This window comes from Podarcis pityusensis (assembly GCF_964106645.2).
Source record: "Podarcis pityusensis genome assembly, chromosome: 5".
Lineage (NCBI taxonomy): Eukaryota > Metazoa > Chordata > Lepidosauria > Squamata > Lacertidae > Podarcis > Podarcis pityusensis.
This window is the reverse complement of record NC_138032.1, coordinates 62,034,793-62,057,126: the sequence shown is the minus strand read 5'-3', so window position 1 is coordinate 62,057,126 and position 22,334 is coordinate 62,034,793. Positions and strand designations below refer to the sequence as shown.

At 40.2% G+C, this 22,334-nt stretch overlaps 1 protein-coding gene across 2 annotated transcripts in view; it reads right to left on the bottom strand.

The window, feature by feature from the left end:
• Nucleotides 1-22,334, bottom strand: part of ADGRA1 (adhesion G protein-coupled receptor A1) — a 310,905-nt gene that overhangs the window by 34,652 nt on the left and 253,919 nt on the right. For both annotated transcript variants that reach the window (XM_081007127.1, XM_081007128.1), the window contains one exon: nucleotides 5,426-5,571. In XM_081007127.1, the coding sequence (XP_080863253.1) occupies nucleotides 5,426-5,571 (146 nt within the window). The remainder of the gene's footprint in view (nucleotides 1-5,425; nucleotides 5,572-22,334) is intronic.

The following is a 22,334-nucleotide window of genomic DNA, read 5'->3' as shown; positions in this document are numbered from 1 at the left end:
ACCAAATATTCAAAAGGCCACATGATTCTTCAGCTCAAATTCCTTGGCAAGTATTTTATATTTCAATCCAAATGTTAGAAGGGTTGCTCAAAGTCGGAGAATTATGTCTAGAAGCAGCTATTATAAACTGTGTCCTTATAATGACTTCTGCTATTCGAGAATATGCAAGCCTGCAAATGTATAAGAATTACTAAAAATGTCTATTGTTCATTAATGAATTACACTAATTGCAGCACAATTCAAAATGGTCTAAAAATACACATCACAATTACTGTCACAAGTGAGGAGCTCATTTAAAGTGTTCATTGGCTATGAGGAGAAGCATCAGAATTAACATCAGAGACGTAAGTTATATTTCCTGTTTTGCTTTTGTATTGATGATAGAGCATTAATTATCCAACCATAGATATTTGCTCTGCACTATGAGGCTTCAATTATTCACCACTCAAAGAGGGAAGATATTATTGAAGCTAAGGCTTTTTTCCTGGAAACCCATGTAACCTGGAACATTGGAGTTATCTTTTCCTTATAGCCTCTCACTTGAGGAGCACACAGTAGGCTTTGGGAAAGAAACTGTTGACTGAACTACTGAACTACACGGAACAAACCACAATGCTGGAAGCCATGAATGTTATTGCCTAGCCCAAATTTGCAACTGGTGGCTGTGAATGTCTTTATCATGTATCAGTTAAGGCTCAATATTATTGAATCCTGAAGTTGGTTCTCTAAATACATAGCAATAATTCCTAGAACAACCTCAACTCTAGACAATGGGTGCTTTTAGACTGGTGCTATATTGGGGTGGGATTCAATCACATACCAACAATTTCAGGTTGTGAAGTTACAGTTGATTCGAAAGTCCTGAGCAACAAATTCAGTGGCCTCAAACAATTTTTTTGAGATAAGGAAATGGCTGAATTACATTGGAAAGTATATTAGCTTTGACGTCATCTAACCTTTCTGCAAACAAATCAGGATGGATGCTCAATAAACAGGTCATCCAAAAGTGCTCAACACCAACCAAATTCCCTCAATTTCAAATCAAATATTCCAAATGCATTTTTTCTCATCTCCTCTTACCACATGTTCTACCACAAATTTGTAACTAATTTAGTAAAATACTCTTTAGTTTATAAGTTGATACAGACAATCAGATGCTTCTCTGAAGGTACTTTGGTCATCTGAATGGTTTCTAAGTGCCGATAGAGTCTTGGCAATTTCCTTGCAAAGACATGCTGAGTATTCCTAAGCATATTTTCAGAAATCAAGGCACAGTTTTGACTTCTTGCAGCTCATTGCCCATCAATCAACTTCAGGTTATCTCTTCTTATGGTGAGACTACCTTTTAGGCAACTCAGACTGCATGGAAGGACAGTTTTCTGATTGTTCAGTCAGTGCAAGTACACCCTCTCCACTCTGTTCAGGGGGTTCTACCTACCCCCCAGAAAGGATTGGGGTGTGTGTATAGGAGGAAGAGAGTGGAGAAACCATATCATGCTAGCTGGAGTCCTTGCAGTGGTTTCCACTAGCATGCTGGATTTGTTGAATCCGCCATGAATCACATTATGTATTTGGAAAACTATTGTTATTTAAGCATCCAATGAAACTCATGAGGGGGAAAAAGCTAGCCAGTCAAGAAGTACTGGCTAATTTCATCAAAAGGCAAATGAAAACACATCTTAAAGTACAAATTGGGCAAAAATTAAATCTATGTTATTTAATTTCATATTATAAAGCACTGCACTATAAAGCAGAAGCCTTTATTACGGCCACAATTTAACAAGGAACAGATTAAGTCAGATGTTACAGGGCCCATATAATAATAAGCTAGTGAAAGCAATAAAATTATACTGCAGAGACCAGCTTAGAAATAACAAATATAGAGCAACACTGGCTAGTATTATAAGATGGAGGACAACCAAACCCTGGCCAATCTCTTCATATTTTCTGACACAGCTTTCTAAGAATATTTTCTCCGCATGGATCTATATTTTTTAATTATAACTCAGAGGCTTCTAAAGTAATCTACCTCTGATTCCTTGATATATTATGGTTGCTGTATGTAGAGACCTAATAAATATAAATACAAGCACAGAAACAGAAAACTTAAACCCTGCTGTTCGTTCAACTAAATGTAGTAATTGCTCACACATTTGTAGAAGCGCTTTCTACAGAGACACTTCCTCACCTACATTTGAAACTGACAACAGCACATTTCTATATTCCTGCAATTCTCCTGATTCAATGTTTCTTTGTAAAAAAAAAATGTAGCTTTTAAAATTATCTTAAAAGGAAAGTTGATGGCTTAATTGCCTGCAACAATATTCTTTACGGAATCACAAAAAATCCATATGTCCCTTATAGCAATATTATGCTATAAAAACATCCACCTAGAAGCTGGAAAACCATTCAATTCTACATATAATCTGAAAGAGAAGTCATGGTTGTTGTAGTAGTAGTAGTTGTTAATATTGTTGTTGTGTTGTCATAGTTGTTGTATTGTACCACACCCATCTGACTGGGTTGCCCAGCTACTTCTGGGCAGCTTCCAACACACCAAAGGAACACACCAAAACATCAGACATTAAAAGCAACAGGGCTGTCTTCAGATGTCTGCAAAAAGCCATATGATTGTTTATCTCTTTGACATTTGACAGGAGGGCATTCCACAGGGTGGGTGCAACTACCAAGAAGGCCCTCTGCCTGGTTCCCTGCAACAACACTTCTCAAAATGTGGGAACTGCCAGAAGGCCCTCAGAGCTGGACCTCGGTGTCCTGGCTGAACAATGGGAGCGGTACTGAATCAAAACAGGCATTTTTAACTAATCAACTGCTTTAGTCCAACACAGGCAAATATGTCCACCAAGTCATTTATGTAAATGTGATGATATAGAGACAGGGACACAGAGATTCTTGGAGGGCAGAAAGGATTGAGAACCTATAGGAAGTACCGTACTTACTTCATTATTATTATTTTGGTGTATTCTAATATGCAGTAGCTGAGCCCCAAATTTTAAATGCATGAAGCAACCATAATTAGAGGTATTTAAAATAAAATACTAAAATATAAAATAAAATATAAAAAAACTAAAAACTAACCATATTCAGTAGATTTAATTGGAATAATATGTATTGTAATACTGAATACTTTGGTCTCTGACGGTGTCAAAAAACTAGAAAAACCAATGTCATCCTTCAAAAAGTTGGGAAGGAAAGGACTAATTAGAAATGTAAGACATTCTAGTGCTTTAAGGATATTTAAATTTTCCACATTACATGCCCATTTTCTGTGCAAAATGAAAAAGATTATTTGGTATTGTTTGGCTTAGTTAGCAGTAATAGCATTATTGAATTATATTAGATACTTCTGGGGTTGTGCCTCTGATGCTAATTATGTCCATACCATAGTTAGAAAAAATCCCAGAATAATTTTAGATAGGTATTAAACCATTACTTTCAAGTTGTGATACTGCAAAAATCGTGCTGCATTGTTACCATGCTGATTTACTGTTGTGGCCCAAACTTACAAAATGATAGTTACAAAGAAATCTAATTGGAGCTATCTTTTCAATAAAACTATATTTTCAACTCTAACAGGAACTGAATTTGGTGAACACAGTTTGCTGGGTCTTTGCAACCTGAAATAATCTGCTACTTTAATAACCTTACTGTGGCATGTGAAACTGGCAATTATTCATTTTACCATGAACTACTGAGTGGGGAACATTATAATGAATCGCAAATTGAGTAACTCTGGTTCTCAGGAAAAACATTGCTTCTCATTTCAGATGGAGCACTCAGGGCTTCTATTGAACGTTACTTTTTTCTTCTTCCATTAGACTGATTTTAAAGGCCTTGTAATGAACTTAGAAAGTATTTTAAGCAGCAGATAACCAATGATGTGACTAAATACAGATTGTTCCATGTGCATCTCTGAATAGAGAATTTTTATATAAATATTATATGGTCATAGAGCAGATTGCACGTCCTCAAGGTAGAATGTCAGTTGGGATCTTTTTTTTGCAGAGGTGGGCATGCTGTATTGAATCTACGTTTATAGTTATTGGGAAATTGCCAAATGGTGCAGACAGCTCTGGGCTCTCTGTCCAAATTCTGGTTGTGCTGAAAGCTCTCCCAAAATCCTGATACAATAGCTGCAAAAATCAAGTCCATTACCTTGAAATAGACCTGTTGGCATTAACTTGTTCCAATAGCCATTCAATGGAGCTCTTAACTAGCCAAAGAAAGTACTCTATAAGCAAATGAAAATCTCAAGTTGTACCACTCCTTCCCACCTATCTTCTCAGCATGCTGCAGTTGATTCAGGAAATCTTCAGTCAAGCTTTGTTTCCAGTTATGTCTGGACCAGGAAACTATGGTTGCGGTCTTAGAACAAGCTGGATTTTAAACCAATTCAAAAAATGGCTTAGGATCTTGCCTTGTTCTGAACCCGAGTTTTCCAGTTTGGACTTAAGCGGGAACTATTTCTAACCGAAGACTCTGTGGGTTCCTTTGGGAGTAAAGGCAGGATGACAATGACAATAATAATGGCAGCAATGCATTGAAAAGGGAGAAGGGAGTGGGTGGTGTGAAGATGAAACAGGTGAGCACAAGGCCTGACATTCAAGCTATACATAGACTTCTTTACTAATTGCCACCACCGAAACAAGTGGTTACTCGGGGCTTATCCACACTTATGTTTCCTCTGCTCATTCCAGGCATAGTCTGCATTTTCAGGCTCCATGTCTGAGTGTCTTGATGCTCTGGAGCTTTCTCCAGCTCAATCTCTTTACAACTCTTTACAGCTGAATTGGAGCAAACAGCAATCCATGCAAAAACCCAAATAGCCGTTTGCTCGGATTCAACTTTAAAGAGTGAGGTTTTGCAGGGAAAGATTTGAAGCAAAAACGGGTATTGCTTGGACACGGAGCTTTAAAATGCAGGCTTGTGACTGTGAAGGGTGGGACAAAAGGTAAGTGTGGACAAGCCACCAATTACATTTTGTCTCCCAGATGGCAAGAAGTTTCTGTTACTGCACCAAAGTCTACGAGGTGTGTGTGTGCCTTGCTCCTCCACACAGATATAAGCTCACACAGATATATGCCTGAACCACACATTTCTGCTTATTTCAAACAATATGATATAAGACACATTGCTTGTATGCAGCGAGAATAATGTGGCTGTAGGTATGACAGATACATGCCTGAAGTCATCTCATGACCTGATGGACTACACAGAAAGAGGATATATTCTACATATTTGGTGCAAGTTTTGAAAAAAATAACAACAACATATCAAGGTGTGGAAATATTTCCACAATTTCCAGAGATACAGGAATGTTTACATTACATGTTTAGGTTTGATCTGAAGGATTCAAAGCTTAAAGCTGTGGAGTGTATCTTACAGCACTTATAATGATCCCTACCTGAGCAATGGCTGCTTTGGATAAGAAGGCTGGTCACTGTTTTGGGCGGTCTGAGGCTTTTTCGTGACTTGCTTATAAATATTCCTTGCAGTCACTCCAATCCACAGCATCGTAGAGAGTGTAGAATAATGCAATACTATGCCAACCTACAAGAAAACAGTGTCAGTTAAGAAGAATCAACAAATGGATACAAAAATAAGACATCATTCTGTTGCACACATATATATACAAGCATGCTGGAACATTTGCAAAGTGAAATGATTTTGTGGTAGCTTTAATAACTTATTTGCTTTCCCCTGATTCATAATTACCCATACCTGAGAAAATAAGTAAGGTTTTTTATCAAACAGAACACACAAAATGAGCAAAGTTTCATTAGGCGTTTTCTTATGGAGAAGGGCAAGTACAAGCTCAGCTTGGGACACTTTTTAAAAATTATATAATTATTACTTTATTGGAGGTTTCCCAGCTTAACAGTCAGATAAAGTTTTAGAGGTCACATGCAACCCATGCTGATGGCTCGTAATACTCTTCTCGTAAATGACATCTCTTTCTGCATATGCAATCCGCACAGGCCCTTTTCTTGCTGTGTTCTATCGCAGAGAAAATGAAAGGTTGGGTGGACACAGGAGATAACGCTCCCCCAGGACCCCTGGATATACCCACGAGAGGGCTATCCCCTTCTGTGGAGGATAATAGATTTTACAACCACTCAGAAACATGGCTGTGAAAACTACTCCCTTCATGGGCACAGTTCATGTTTGAATTTAAGCCTCTTGAATTAAACTTGAATTGATTCGCTAAGCTTTGCTGGCAAGCGGATAATGGACCTGCTACTGTTTTGCTAATTATGCTGCATGTAATGCAAATTAAATGTATAGGGTCAATGAAAAAGCAAGCTCCTTCTGTAGTTTTATACTATTAACATTCAATTTAGCCTGCTGGAAAGATTGGAGTGGCACATCCTCAATCTTTCCCAGGCCTACACAGCAACAAATTACCACCAGAACTGTTGGTCTGGTACATGGCCTTTGTTGCCCAGTTCACTGACTCTTCTCCACTTCCACCAGGGTGGAAAAAAATCAATGATATATATTTTTAGTTCTTAAAAACTAGATGTTGTTATTTAAATGATATTTTGGACTATTTCATCCCCAGAAAATGCCTTTAAAATAATATTTTTTATAATTTATTTATTGATACTTATTCAGAGATATACAAAAATACATTCTCCTTGCAAAGTATCATTTTATAATATACTAGTGTAAAAAAAAGGCAGAAAGGAGAAAAGACAAGCTTAAAGAAACAGAAAGTGAGAGAAGAGAAAGAGTGGAAAAAAAAGATTAGAGAAAGATAAAGCAGAATAAAAGGACTTCTAGCTCTCTGTCATGCAGCTAAATATAGTAGTCACACCTTAAGATCCAACCATTCTATCTTCTATAAACCAGTATTTTTTCAGTCTTCAGATCCAGATATTACAAGTTCATTTTCTCTTTCACGCAGAAAGTCCACAGGAAATTTCCAATCCTTAATAAATGCCAGTAATGATTGTACTCTAATTAAGCCCTTTAACTTTGCAATCTCACCAAAATAATCTGAGTTAACATATCTGAATGAAAGAGTAACACGCAAGAGTCTACAGCACTCATGACTCTATCAAACATACTGAGTTAAAGTCTGGTTTTCTATGTAAAAGAATGAATAGGAGGCAGGGGGACATGACTTTTGAATGTGAAACTGGCACAAAAATAAGGCTGGTCCAAAATGGTTCCCTCTCAAATTTTGCTGCCACTTCTGCAGAGTCACTTTGGGGATTTTCAGACATGTGTGGTAGAGCCAGAGGAAACTTGCCAGCCACTGAAAACCACATTTCTTCCTTTTTTTCCACCCAGAGGGCCCATTTACCATGATGCTACATCATCATGTAATATCATGGCAAGTTACCATTTGGGTTAAAAAAAAGTCAATAAAAATAGTGGTTGGTAGCAACTGCCAAGCAAAGCAATTACAGGAGCAGGACCACTGCTGTGAAAATAAGGGTGAGATGGGAAACATTTCGGCGGATTAATTAATTAATAATAATTGTGGAAATTTCTGTAGCAAGTATGTTGAAGACTGTAGGTGACTCAAAAAACACAACATAGTAACAGTTACAGATGAACCTGCTGGTTGCAGGTTAGTGGCTCATCTGTGGCCGTCGGGACCACATAACACTGGTCCTGAGAGATCTGCATTGGCTCCCAGTACGTTTCCAAGCACAATTCAAAGTGTTGGTGCTGACCTTTAAAGCCTTAAATGGCCTAGGCCCAGTATACCTGAAGGAGCGTCTCCACCCCCTTCGTTCTGCCCGGACACTGAGGTCCAGCGCTGAGGGACTTCTGGCGGTTCCCTCATTGCGAGAAGTGAAGTTACAGGGAACCAGACAGAGGGCCTTCTCGGTAGTGGCGCCCGCCCTGTGGAACACCCTCCCATCAGATGTCAAGGAAATAAGCAGCTATCCTATCTTTAAAAGACATCTGAAGGCAGCCCTGTTCAGGGACGTTTTTAATATTTAATGCTGTACTGTTTTTAACACTTGATTGGGAGCCGCCCAGAGTGGCTGGGGAAACTCAGCCAGATGGCCGGGGTATAAATAATATATTATTATTATTATTATTATTATTATTATTATCATCATCATCATCATCATCATCATCATCACCTTGTTCTCAGAGTGCCCAACCAGATGGAAAGCACACAAGCCCTGAGCACAGCATCATTCTCATCTCCTGTGGCTTCCAGCAACTGGCATTCAGAAGCATACTGTCTCCAGTGGTACCCCACCTGGATAACTGTGTCCAGTTCTGGGCACTACAGTCTAGGAATCTGTGCAGATGAGGGAGACCAAGATGATAAAGGGTCTGGAAACCAAGCCTTATGAGGCATGGTTGAGAGAGATGGGTATGTTTATCCTGGATTTTATTTTTTTTTTAAAAAAGACTGAAATATGATAGTGACATGATATCCATCTTCAAGTATCTCAAGCTTGTTTTCTGCTGCTCCAGAGGGTAGGCCCCAAACCAATGGATTCAAATTAACAAGAAAGGAGATTCCCACTAAACATCAGGAAGAACTTTTTGGTAGAGCTGTTTGACAGGGGAATGGACTCCATTAGAAGGTGGTGGACTCTCCTTAATGGAGTTTTTCAAACAGAGGCTGGATGGACACCTCTCAGGGAGTCTTTAGCTGTGATTCTGGCATTGCAGGGGGTTGGACTAGATGTCCCCTGGAGTCCCTTCCGAGTATACAGTTCTATTAGTCTAACAATGGAGGTAGCACATCAGTAACCAATCCCTCTATTATACAAGCCTATAGATTAAAAAAGCTTCCCCATCCAAAATAGCAAACAGCATTAAACATTGTCAGTAGGAGGAACTTCAGAACCCTAAAAGCTGCCAGTGTTAAAAATAATAAAACAGCTAAAATCCACCAGAAAAACATTGGAGGGAGGGGAAGGAATGTCTTCACCTGATGAATTCCCCCCTTAAATTTCCTTAAATTTCAGCAGATGTGAATTCGGGGGGGGGGGGGTCCTTAACTTGACAATTGCTCCTGTAAGCAGATATAAATTATATTGTACAAAAAGCAATGTAAGCAGCACGATCAGATATTTTGGAATATGCTGCTGGGTAGTAAAAAGGGTCTATGTATCTGGCAAATGGATACACTTTAATTGCAAATGTATGAATTATAAAGCCAGAAACTTGATTTGAGCCACTGATTTAAACTGGCACATTTCCTCGGTGAATTAAATTGCCTTGTTTTAAATCCTACTATCTCTGACTCCCACTTGTTCAGAGTCTGGTGAAGGAGGGGAAAGCACGAGATAAGCCAGTAAGGTTTTATGAAGAAATGGCAGGCAGAGCACTGATCAGAAGAGAAAGCTTCCAACAAGTATCAAAGACAAAAAGAGAGCAGCTGAGCAGCAGGGGAGCTGTCCAGGAGGCAGCTAAAACTAGGAACAAGCCTAGTTGTAACAGTCACTTCCAGGAAGCAGCTGGAGGATTAATGCACACAACCTAGCTGGCCTACCTTTATGTCCTGAATTCTGATTTTTAGAGTAATATGGTTCAAAAACACATGTAACTTTGAAAAGTATTGAGGAAGAGCTCAAGAACACAAATCTATAATATGGACTTGCTAGCGTTCTGTTAAGTTTTCTCCTTTTGGGAGGGAAGGGGTGTGAGGCAGATATTTTGTTAGAGATCAGCACAAAGTTCATACACTGGGTCAGCTTATTCATAGTAGCCCCGTTCCCTCCCCATGGCAAAACACAGGGAATTTCCATGGTGGGAAAATAAACGGAAACAAATGAAAGAGAATAATACTGTACTGTCAGCTGGTATATGTTCCTAACTTGTGGCTAATGCTGCCTAGAGTTATTTGATGTACAGCTTGCAGCAAGAACAGACTCACGAGTGGCAGTGAAAACTCTATGATGGGTCTAGTCAGTGATGCTCTTTTGAAAGAGGGAAGCTGACATTGGTTAGGACAAATACTTCATTCCCTGCCATAGGGTGTCCATTGGAATAAGGGTAGGAAGAACCTGGCCCTCCACATCTCCCATCATCCCTGATCATTTGGTGATGCTGACTGGGTCTGGTGAAAGTTCTGGAGCCCAGAGGCCCCCCAGCCCTCCATAAGACCATTCATGGATCCTATAAAAGTGCCATAACAAAACAAATGTTTGTTACTGCCTATATTGGATAGGTCTTCCATTAAGAATACAGTCTTCAGGAAAAGCCCCTTAATCCTGAATGCCTACAAGGAAGACTAGACATTTAGAATTACTGGTGATGGCCACTAGCCTATAAAGCTTTTAAAAAAAGAAATAGAATAAACACAGAGATTAAATTGCCATGATAGCTAAACAGGGCTTCCAGGTTCAGAGACAGATTGCTGGGGACAAACAACGAGGAAGAGTTATTATTGCTTTTCTGCCTTATGGCTTCCAAAAAGTATATCGCTTCTGTGGAAAACAGAACTCTAGACAAGATAGGTGGACAGATCCAGCAATGCTCCTATGTTCACTCTACCTATTAAAGCATGCAAACATATGGCTATTGTCTGCTTTCATGTTTAACAAATAAATGAACAAGTTTCTCCTACCCAACCTCTCATCTCCAAGGATACCTCAAGACTGCTCACAGATATGATCCAAATTCAATTTGAAACTTACAAATACATACCATTGAAACAGCGTTACTGAAACCTAACCCATAAAATATGACTTTAATCACACATGCCTCCAAAGGCCAATATAGTATCAATTCTAACTTCTTTTTAAGGACAAGCTATTTGCTGATGCCTAGTACTGCAAAACATCAAGCTCTTGTGAAATAAGAAAAAAAGCCTATGGGGTAGACAGTATGTCTAGCTGTCAGAGTTGGGTTGAAATTAGTTTAACCAGGAGATTGCCTACAGTGTCTGTACTGTACTACTTGCAAAAACAAGCCAAAGCTTATAGATATGGAGCTTGATGCTTGAGTCAACCTCACCATTCAGCTATCATGGATAGTGAGTGTATATGCTAAGTTTGCCTTTGTGCTTCTTCCTGCCTCTCCCGCTGTTGCCTTTTCCCAATCTGTGCGGTATGAAAGGAAACCGTGTACCGCCAGGTACTTTCAGTTTTTCACTTGCTGCAATATGAAGTGGTGGTCAGATATTTTGCTTGTTCTGCATTAGTGCACAGTTCTGCTGTTAGTTTTATGCAATTGCACAATTCTCATGGGACTTTAATCATACGAAACAATCTGTAGAGAAGAATTTTCCACAAGGGTGGCAGATAAACTACTGCAAGAACAAAAAAAATATAAAAAATCTGCCAGTGGCCTGTTCAGAATGAGGTGATTCATTGCTACAGTTCTGTTCTGTTTGGGAGCGATTTGAAAAACTGAAGATGGTTAAGCCCCAGTGCAGAGCAAACTCTTGCAAATTAAAACTGTGATCCAGCAGAGATAAAAGTGTCAGGCAGACAAGCCCAATGGCATGTGCTGCCTCAAACCATTGGCCCGTCTAGCTTGGTATTGTCTTCAGTGACAGCTGCTTTCTGGGGTTTCAGAAAGAAGTCTTTCCTAGCCATACCTGGAGATACTTGGGATCAGACCTGGGAACGTCTGAATGCAAAGCAGTGGCTGTACCACTGTGCTACAGCCCTTCCCAATATATTTCCCTATGTGAAGTCTTGTTGCTTAATAAATCATCACAGAAAGCTAGTGGATGTGATATGAGTAATCAAGTGGTAGAGCTTTTCCAATAGCATACCGCTTTGGGCTATAGGTGAAGGGATTCCACAACATGGTCCTCCATGAAAAATAAGCTTCTTACATGTAGGAAACCTACATGTGATTACAAGGATCCAGTCTGCTTTCCTCCTTAACAGTTTGCTTTTGAAGAGTGATGATGGGAACGTAAGACTTAATTTGATCCAGGACTCAGGGCTTATCCACACTTAGCTTTCCCCCCACTTTTTCCAGGCACAGGTCCATGCTTAAAAACCCCGTGTCCAGGCATGTCCAAAATCTGCTCTTTAGTGTTCAGTCGGAGCAAATGTCAATTGAGGTTTTCCATGGATTAACACAGACATGAAGCCTTAAAGCGTGGACTCTGCCTGGAAAGAGTGTAGGGAAGTTAAGTGCAAATTCAGTAGCAGTAGTAAGTCCGAAATGACTTAACCCTGATTGGAAACTGTAGTTTTCAATCCAGTAATAGCACCAGCTCCAGAAAACATAAAGGGTTAAAGTGGGCAGGCATACCTATGAGTATCTGAAGAATACAGGAGTTATTTCAGTTCGGTCAGATTTTATACCTCCGAATCTATTTGCGATTCCAGAGAATATATTTTATTTACTTATTTATTAACTTACTAGTAACTTCTCACACTAAAGTGAAGGGAAGAGAAGAGGGGGAAAGAATGTAATCTAACATAACACTTATGGAAAAACAAACAACACACCTGCCCTATATCATTAACTATACTTAAGTAATAAACAAAGAATGCATGCACACACTATTTAGCAGATAAACAATTATTTTTCCCTTTTAGCCTCCCCACCCCAGCCAAAAGTCTGGTGTCAGGCCAGCTGTTTCAAATCCATGTGGGTGGGTCTTGCATCCGTCTCCAGGGATGTTCAGACATCTTTCTTCTCCCTTCAACACTAAGCAGTAGCAAGGCAAAGCAGGAAAATGACAGCTAAAGTTTTGTCTGCTTTGCAGTTGGTCTTGCTACTGCTGCCCTCCTGCTGGTGGAGGTGGAGTTGCAGCACAGAAGGATTCCTGCCTGGGAATTTATCTTTCCAGCTTGTGTCAAGGCCAGCAGAGGCTTCAATGTTTCTGAGCACGTGTAGGTTGCCTTTCCTTGAGTACAGTGGTACCTCGGTTTACGAACAGTTAACGAACTATTTGGTTTACGAACAGTTAACGAACTATTTGGTTTACGAATTCCGCAAAACCCGGAAGTAGTGTCCCGGTTTGCGAACTTCACCTCGATCTATGAACGGAAGCCAAACGGTGGAAGGGCACCGGCGGCGGGAGGCCTCATTAGGGAAAGCGTGTCTCTGTTAAAGAACGGATTTGGTTTAAGAACGAGCTTCAGGAACGGATTAAGTTTGTAAAGCAAGGTGTCACTGTACTGAATGGGTTCAAGTAAGAATAGCTATCTGAACTTTATGAACAGGGGGGGAAAAGGATTTATAATCCAGGTTTAAAGTGCATGGCTGCTTTAACACTGATGTGATACCTTCAGGAAGTCTCAGTGGGTTGAGCTGTTGTACAAATAATAAGTGTGAGAGAAAAAAAGTAAGTTCCCTTTTAATAGGTCATGGCAGGCAGATCTGTGTGGGACTGGAGTGCTGAAGTGTCTGAAATCTGAACATAGCACATGTACCAACATGTGATAAGTGAGCACAATACACACCCTAGTAAAGTCAACAGCAAATCTCCCATTGCTTCTAACACCATGTGTTTTAAAAGAAAGTTATGAGAAGCAGCATTATTTGTGCATGCCTTTAAAATCTGTTCGCCATCTTCAGAGACAGCTTAAGGACTATGTGATGTGGCAGTTGCTATGGTAATGACTGTTTTCATTATTGATTACCCAAATAAAAACTTGTGTAAACCTACATAACATGCTGGCATGTAATGCTCCCTTGGGGAACCTTAAGCTGTACTTCTTTTCCTTAGTCAATTTTTTTCCTCCCTCCCTCTTTCCCTTTCCCTCTCTGCATTTCTATTTCAGGGTTTTCTTTGGCTATGAAAAATCTGTGTGAACACAATGGTAGTGAAGTATCCACATTATCTTCTGCAGATCAACACATACATTTCACGAGGACCTTTCATCTTTTCCCCAGCTATTTCTCTACTTCCTGGGATTTTTTATTTTCTCAATACTAAGTTGCTATTGTAGGGTAGATGAAGTTTCACCTACAGCAAGCACTTCCATTCCAGTTGCAGGTGCAGTATGGCTGCATGAATGTCACAGGCAGCTATTGGCCAGTGCCCATACCGTTTCTACTGTTCTGTGACACACTTTCCCTGTCCATGCCTGTATCACTTTCTTAAAGTTTCTCAAAAACTTATTTTTATATACCCAGAACATGAAGAGTATATGCCCAGGGTATATGTCCAGGATATGAAGAGAGCTTCCCAAAGTACTACTTGAGAAGGAGTATTTATCTTGCCTTTTAAAATTGAATACAAGACAAAAGTGATGAACACCACCAAATATAGACTCTGTTGTAAAACTCTGCCCTGCTATTTTGCCAGCTTAAAAAAAATATTTAATTTTGTGCCATGTGTTCTTCTTACTATTTTTTTTTTAAAGTGGGTATATGAGGCTATGTTAGTCATGTGACTGCACATTCAAAACTCAAGGATCAGATTTTGGCATTTAGTTGCAACTGCCTGAAAATCTGTGTTTGTTGTGACTGGGTGCAAAAATCTCATCTGTGCTCAGTTCAGCATGAACAGTCAGAGCAGTCACATAAGCAGCTTAGCCTGTGGCAGAGCCGTTTAAAGTCAGCATAGGCTTTTGAAAAAAGGAAAGGAAAGGAAAGGAAAGGAAAGGAAAGGAAAGGAAAGGAAAGGAAAAGTGACTGCCACAGAACCATATGTTTGCCAAGGAGCAAAACCTGGCCATGATTCTTTTTGAATCTGGTTCCTTGAACCCCCCCCCCCCCATTTGGGAAAAAAATCAATTTTTCATTAGCATATTAATGCAGTTACTTGCAATCTGTAAGGTAACCCACCAGACTCTGATTTGAAAGGCTTTTGTGCCCTTGTAACTGCCTAGTTGTAGCTGCCTAAAAATTACCCTGCTATCCCTCCTTGCAAAACTACAGATAAAGAGAACGACGATTAGATTTGCCCCTAATTAACAGCCACCAGTGTATGTATTAATAGATATATATCTCTGAGTAGTGAAAAGAAATATGTCAGATAATAACATTCAACGTTTCGCCAATATCAAGGCTTTGCATTTTCTACATTAGTAGATAAGCCTGTGATATTTTAGCACACTATCTTACAAAGACAGGAGACTTGCCATATATGTCTCAGTTTAAGGTCACAGCAAGCAAATGCCAATGGTTAAGGGAACTGTAGAACACTAATTTGCATGTTTATAAGTGGGAAGAGAGATGAAAGTAACCTGTGTTGACTATGGCTCATCATAGGCTAATGTACCAGATTATTTATCTTGGGTTGTATTAAACTAAATTCTACTCAAAGTAGACCCAGTGAAATTAATGAACTTAAGGCAGTCATGTTATTTGATTTCAATGCATCTATTCTGAGTAAGGCTAGCATTGGCTACAACCCCTATTATTTATTTGTTCAATTTATTAGTTGTCTTTTATCGGTCATTATCCCAGGGATAATGATACAACACTTAAAACAACACACTGAATAAAACCACTTAAACATTAAATCAGCACATAAAAAACCTAATCTTATACAGCTGAACCACAGCAATACATCTGATCGTGAACCACATCAAAGGTGACCATCATGATTGTAACAACTGCTATGGAATCTCCCTGCTGAGTACTGTGGGGAAAGCCTTTGACCATGTAGTTCTCAACAGATTACTCACTGACAGGGTCTATCCTGAGTCACAACATGGTTTCAGAGCTCAGAGGTCAACAGTCAACATGATTTTCTCATTGCACCAGCTGCAGGAGAAATGCAGGGAGCAGAGACACCCCTTCTACATTGCCTTCATAGACCTGATGAAGGCCTTTGACCCTGTCAGCAGAAAATGACTCCTTATACTGCTCAACAAGAAAGGATGCCCATCTAAGCTCCACAAGATGATTGTGTCCTTCCATGAGAACATGCATGGCACTGTCCAGTATGATGATTCATCCTCAGAAGCTTTCCCCTATAAAGAGCAGCGTGAAACAGGGCTGTGTTCTTGCTCCAACTCTTCTTCTCCCTGTGGGTCTCCTATGCCTTCAGCTCAACAGAAGCCAGTGTGTACTTCCATTCAAGGAGTGACCAAGACAAAAGTGTGACAGGTTCTAATCCAAGATACGTTGTCTGCAGATGATGCAGCCCTTGACAGCACACTCTGAGGAAGCTCTACAGAGACTCATCAACCGTCTTGTCCAAGACTGCAAGAAGTGCAGCCTGATGGAGCCCAACATCCTGGTTCAGCATGTCACCAGCACTCCACACATCAGAATTGGTGACCACATGCTTGAGGTGGTAGAGCATTTTGACTACCTCCATCATAACCAGCAACCTTCCCATCAACACTGAGTTGGACAAGCATCTTGGCAAGGCAGCTATGGCAATGGCTCACTTTTCCAAAAGGGTTCAGGAGAATGGGATGCTAATGACCAATATCAAGATGAAGGTCCATCAGGCTTGTGTGCTGAGTGTGCTGCTTTATGGAAGTGAGTCATGGACGATTTACACCTGCCAGGAGCAATGCCTCAACGCCTTCCAAATGTATAATCAAGATGATTTGGGGCATCACATGGCAGGACAAAGTCTCAAACAAAGATGTGCTCTTGCAAGCCCACATTCCCAGCATGCTAACACTTCTGTCTTAACGACGCCCACGCTGACCCAGTCATGTCCACAGAATGGAAGATGGCAAGATCCCCAAGGCCGAGGTATTGGGAGCTGCTGTCAAGCACCAGGCCTGTTGACAGACCAACTCTGCATTACAAAGATGTCTGCAAATGTGACATGAAGGCTGGCAACGTTAACCCCAACATATGGGAATCCCTTGCAGACGACTGCAGTGCCTGGAGACAGACAGGCAGGTCGTGTATCCCCAGCAGTAACCAAGAGAGGAATGACTGCTGGGAGGAGTGCAGAAAGAATAAATGCCATGGTGCATCTGAAGCAGCAAAACTAGAAATCTTCATCTGTTTCACCTGCAATAAAAGATGTCTCTCCCTTCTTGGTCTCTACAGCCACAGCAGGCACTGAAACTCTCCAATGGTTTGCCTTTACCAAGCTCCATTGTCTCCCAAGACAGGAAGATGCCAGCAACCACTTTCTTCATTTCCCTACTGCACACAGATATATCTCAGCACATATATGCACTGAAAAACACATTTATATAACACACCATATATTCTATAGTAACATTTTAATTGGGGTGGGAAATCTGTATCAGTCTAAAGCCCGCGTTCCCTTTTAAGCTTAAAAAAATTGTCTTCAGAATTAATGTATGCATAACATTGTGTTTTAGCATTATAGTTATACAGACTTGTATCATAGATAAATGAGAGCTCATTCACACTCACAGTGGGCTAGATGTGAAGCCAACTGCCTATTTGACAAAAGGACACACATTTCAGAAATTAAGAGGGGGCAACCTGAAACCGTTATATAGTACTGGGATATGGCATTATTAAATATTTCTATTAAAGGACATTCTGCAGCAAAACAAGCAATGTTTGCTGGAGAAGATTCCACATAAACAATCACATTACTATGTGGTCATGGCAACCGCCCTAGACATGCCCTGGTTGATAAAGAATGACGTTCAGGCCCAATTCAAGACCCATCTCTGTCGCCAGCGTCTGATATGTACAAGGCAAGACTGAGTGATATGTACCTTTCCAAACTCCCCAGAAAGTCCCTTATCACACCTCTGATCATCTTAGTGCGGCTGTCATCCAAAACTTAAACTGTAGTATATAGACGTCCAAGTTACAAATAAAAAAACCTCACACAGCCCTGCCCATATCTTCAACCAAATTATTTTCAATGTAAACAGCCCTGTTGGATTAGACCAGAGGTCCATTTAGTTCACAATCCTGTTTCTCATGGTTGACAGCCAGATGATTCCAAAAATCCCACAGTCAGGGTCTGGTGGCAATGACACTCTCCCAGCAAGTGGTATTTGGAGGGGGAGACAGAACCATAATGGCTATTAGCTGTTGACAAGACCTAACTTTTATGAATTTGTAATCCCCCTTTAAAGCCATCTAAGCTACTGTCCACCACCTCTTGCAGCAGTGCATTCCATCCATTTCATTATACACCAGCTGAACAAACTACGAAGCACTCCTAACTTCCCCACCCCTGCCCACACCAGTCCTTACTCGTTCCACCGCACAAGGTACCAATTGCTGCACCAGCCTGGAGCTGCCACACTGCTCTAGCCAGACAGCATCACCTGAGGCTCAGTTGCAGAAGGAGTCCGCATTACTCTGTTAGCTTCTTTTGCCTGTACTGAATCTACTTTTCATTTTCACCGAGAGAGGGATAAAAACTTGCCTCTATCCTAAATAAACAGAAAACTAAGGTTTTGGGGGAAAATTTGACTGATACAGAGTCAGAACGGTTTCAGAATGAGACGGAACTTAATGTGGTTAAAAAAGTAAAATACCTAGGGGTAAACATAACAGCAAAAAATCTAAGTCTATTTAAGGACAATTATGAAAAATGCTGGACAGAAATTAAGAGAGACTTAGATAGTTGGTCAAAATTGAAACTTTCTTTGTTAGGCCGAATTGCTGCTATCAAGATGAATGTATTGCCAAGGATGTTGTTTTTATTTCAAACACTTCAGGTTTTGGACAAAACGGAGTGCTTTCAGAAGTGGCAGAGAGACATTTCTAAGTTTGTCTGGCAGGGCAAAAAGCCCAGAATTAAGTTTAAGATATTAACCGATGCAAAACAAAGAGGGGGCTTTGCCCTGCCAGACTTAAAGTTGTATTATGAAGCCGCAGCGTTCTGCTGGCTAAAAGACTGGCTACTTCTTGAGGACACTGATGTGTTAGATTTGGAAGGGTTTAACAATGCTTTTGGATGGCATGCATATTTATGGTATGACAAGGTTAAAGCAAACAAGGCCTTTAAGAACCATATTGTCAGAAAATCATTGTTTAATGTCTGGACAAAATATAAAGACTTGCTGGAAAATAAAACACCAAGGTGGCTTTCACCTTTGGAAGCCAAGGCCCGAAAAAGACCCAATATGGAGGCTAAATGGCCAAAATATTGGGAAATACTAGAAAAGGATGGAGACAATTGGAAATTGCAGAGTTTGGAGAAAATGAAAGACAAAGTGCGAGATTGGTTACATTACGCTCAGATTAAAGAAGTTTTTAAAAATGATAAGAAACTAGGGTTCCAGGTGGAGAAATCGAAATTAGAAACAGAATTGTTAGAACCAAAGATTAAGGTACTTTCAAGGATGTATAACTTGCTGTTGAAATGGAATACACAAGACGAAACGGTTAAATCGGCTATGATAAGGTGGGCACAGGACATTGGGCATAATATCATGTTTGAGGACTGGGAGAGGTTGTGGAGTAATGGATTGAAATTTACTGCATGTAACGCTCTGAAAGAAAATGTAATGAAAATGATTTATAGATGGTATATGACCCCAGTCAAACTTGCCAAAATTTACCACCTGTCTGATAATAAGTGTTGGAAATGCAAAGAGTGTGAGGGAACGTTCTTCCACCTCTGGTGGACTTGCCCTAAAGTGAAGGCGTTCTGGGAAATGATTTATAATGAACTGAAAAAGGTATTCAAATATACCTTCACTAAGAAACCAGAGGCTTTCCTTTTGGGTATTGTCGGCCAAGGGGTGGCAAAGAAGGACCAGACATTTTTTATGTATGCAACAACAGCAGCAAGGATACTTCTCGCAAAACATTGGAAAACTCAAGATCTACCCACACTGGAAGAATGGCAGATACAACTGATAGACTACATGGAACTGGCTGAAATGACCGGCAGAATCCGTGATCTGGGAGAAGAGAGGATTGAGGAGGACTGGAAGAAATTTAAGAACTATTTACAAAAGTATTGTAATTTGAGTGAATGCTAAATAAGATGCTAGATCAAAATAACTGAGCACCACTAAATTTAGAAGTTTTTAAGAAAATAAGTAAGACTGTGAAATTTAGCTCCTTCTGAGAATTATAAGATTATGAAATATAGAAGGGATATAAGAACTTAAATAAGATGATAAATTGCTGACAAAATGTTATAACGATGAAAGTGGGAGCGGGAGATGTGAGGAAGTCCAAAGAAAATGTGAAAATATGTTAAGATCAATGTTATATTGCTTACTATGTTTATTTTTATTGTAAAACCTAATAAATTGCTTTAAAAAAAAAAAAAAAAAACTTGCCTCTATCTTCTTTTGCTGTATCATGCATGACTTTATAAATCAGTTATTGTGTCCTGCTCCCTTGGTGTGGGTGGGTGGGTGGGTGTATATACACGCACACCCCCCCCCCTTAAATTCCCACCAAAGCTTTAGTCTTTCCTCACAGGGAGATGCTTCAGCCCCCAGATCTGCACCTAAAGCTGGGCAGTCAGAATTGTACAATGTACTTCAAATGTCCCCAGACCATATCTAGTACATTACTAAGCAATCTCTTCCTAGGGCTCCCTAGCCAGGGCTTTGCCTTTTTCACAGCTGTTGGAGAGATGCTCCCTCAGGGTTCATGATGCAATGTGTGTCCCAGCTTTCTTTTCTAATTGCTTCCTGCTTCTTCCACAGTCATAGTCCTCCCACAGATAGCCACAAAGCACTTGCAATTTTTGCATAGTACACTTCTTTACCACCACACTCTTGCCTGGCAGGAGCAAAATGAATCAGTGAGTAGGGAACACTGAATTCAGTGTTATTTAGGCCGGGTACACACCACATACATTTAAAGCACACACACACTGATTATAGAAACTATAGTTTGTCAAGTGCTGGAAATTATAGCTTTGTGAGGGGTAAACTGTTTCTATGTGTGTGTGCTTTAAATGTATAATGTGTACACAGCCTTGCTCTTGAGATTTTAGCATTCTCCTAGGGCTTAGGGTTGCAGTTTAAGAGACTGAGCTGCAATACAGGAAGCCTCCGATGTTAACTTTCATCTCTGCCAGGAAGCCACTAGGTAGTATACAAGTTACACACTCTTGCATCCAACCTGAAAAACCACCTGCAACATGGACCTGATAATATTGACATTATGCAAAGGGTTATTGAGAACTTTATTGATGAGTGTCTAGCAATGCAATCCTATGCATGCCCCACCCTCCATTGGGGCCTACTCCCTAGTAAATGCATTTAGGATTTATCTTTTTTTTTTAATATTAATGGTATACTGATTTTTTTGGGGGGGGAGAGAATCTTCTCCAAGTGGTTTGCAAACCACATATCGAACAAGCAATGAAATACAACCATAAAAACCACAAAAATCCAAACAATATTTCCAAAAATTCCAAATAAACCATTAAAAGCCAAGAGGAATAAAGGCTAATTCCACACAAGATAACATCAGGTCAAGTTAGTTGCTAAAGGCAGCGGTAAAGAGGGAGGTCTTTGAGGCCTGCTTAAAGCCTGCAAGGGATGGGCTCATCCGAAGTCCCATGAAACTGCATTCAACAATTGCAGTGCCATCACTGACGAGACCCTGTTCTCAGGCCGTACAAGCTGAAAGATATTCCTAACAATATGACCAGACCATATTGAGTGACTTAGTCCCATTGCTCTCTGACTCTGTATCAAAGTTGGTGCAGCAGTGACCTCATCTGCAAAATGCATAGCTCAAGTGAGCCACTGAGGGTTCTAGGCAGTAGAGGCTGGTGTCCATTGGGACTAGTAGGGTGGAAAGCAAGGAGACTAACAGTAGGTGAAGGCAGAGATTGTAATAGCCACAGCTACCCCATGACTGGTTGTAAGTAAGAAGGCAGGCGGGTGGGCTGTGGGATACTTCCCAATTCTCCATAATGGACCAGTCTCCAATAGCTCTAGGGTCTCTTTCTGTGGGTCAATACCTAGGAGACCTTTAACAATCCATGGATGGCTTAGGAGACCCTTTCTATCCTAAAGCTCTATATAATTGATTGGAGAGTGGGGGAGGTAAGAAGAGACAGGATGAAACTCACTCTGAAACCCAGCAGCCAACTCCAGCTTCTGCACTTTCACTTAATTCAAGGCACAGTCTATTTTTAAAACAAGATGCCCCAAAGTGTACTTAACAATAAACACACATTCGAGTGCTGATGACATAATTTAAAAGGCTTAGAAATACTCAACAAAGAAAGCCGCTCTTAAAACTTGATCTCAAAGAGATCTACAAATAATAAACAACTCTCAGTATATTTCTAAAGCGAAAGGGGGGGAGGAGGAGAATCACTTGTAAATAAAAACAATGCAGAAAGAAGTTAATAGACTTGAGAGAGATAATCCTAAACATTTTTGTAAGTCCTACTGAAAACAGTATGATTTACTTTCAAGTAAACATGGTAAGGAATGAGCTGTTCATGCCTAGAACAGACAGATAAGATCTCCTGGCTGCACTGTGGCCCTTTAGTACTAAGAAAAATCTTTACATTTTCCAAACAAACAGCAGTTGAAGATCAATGCATCCATCCATACACATGAAGA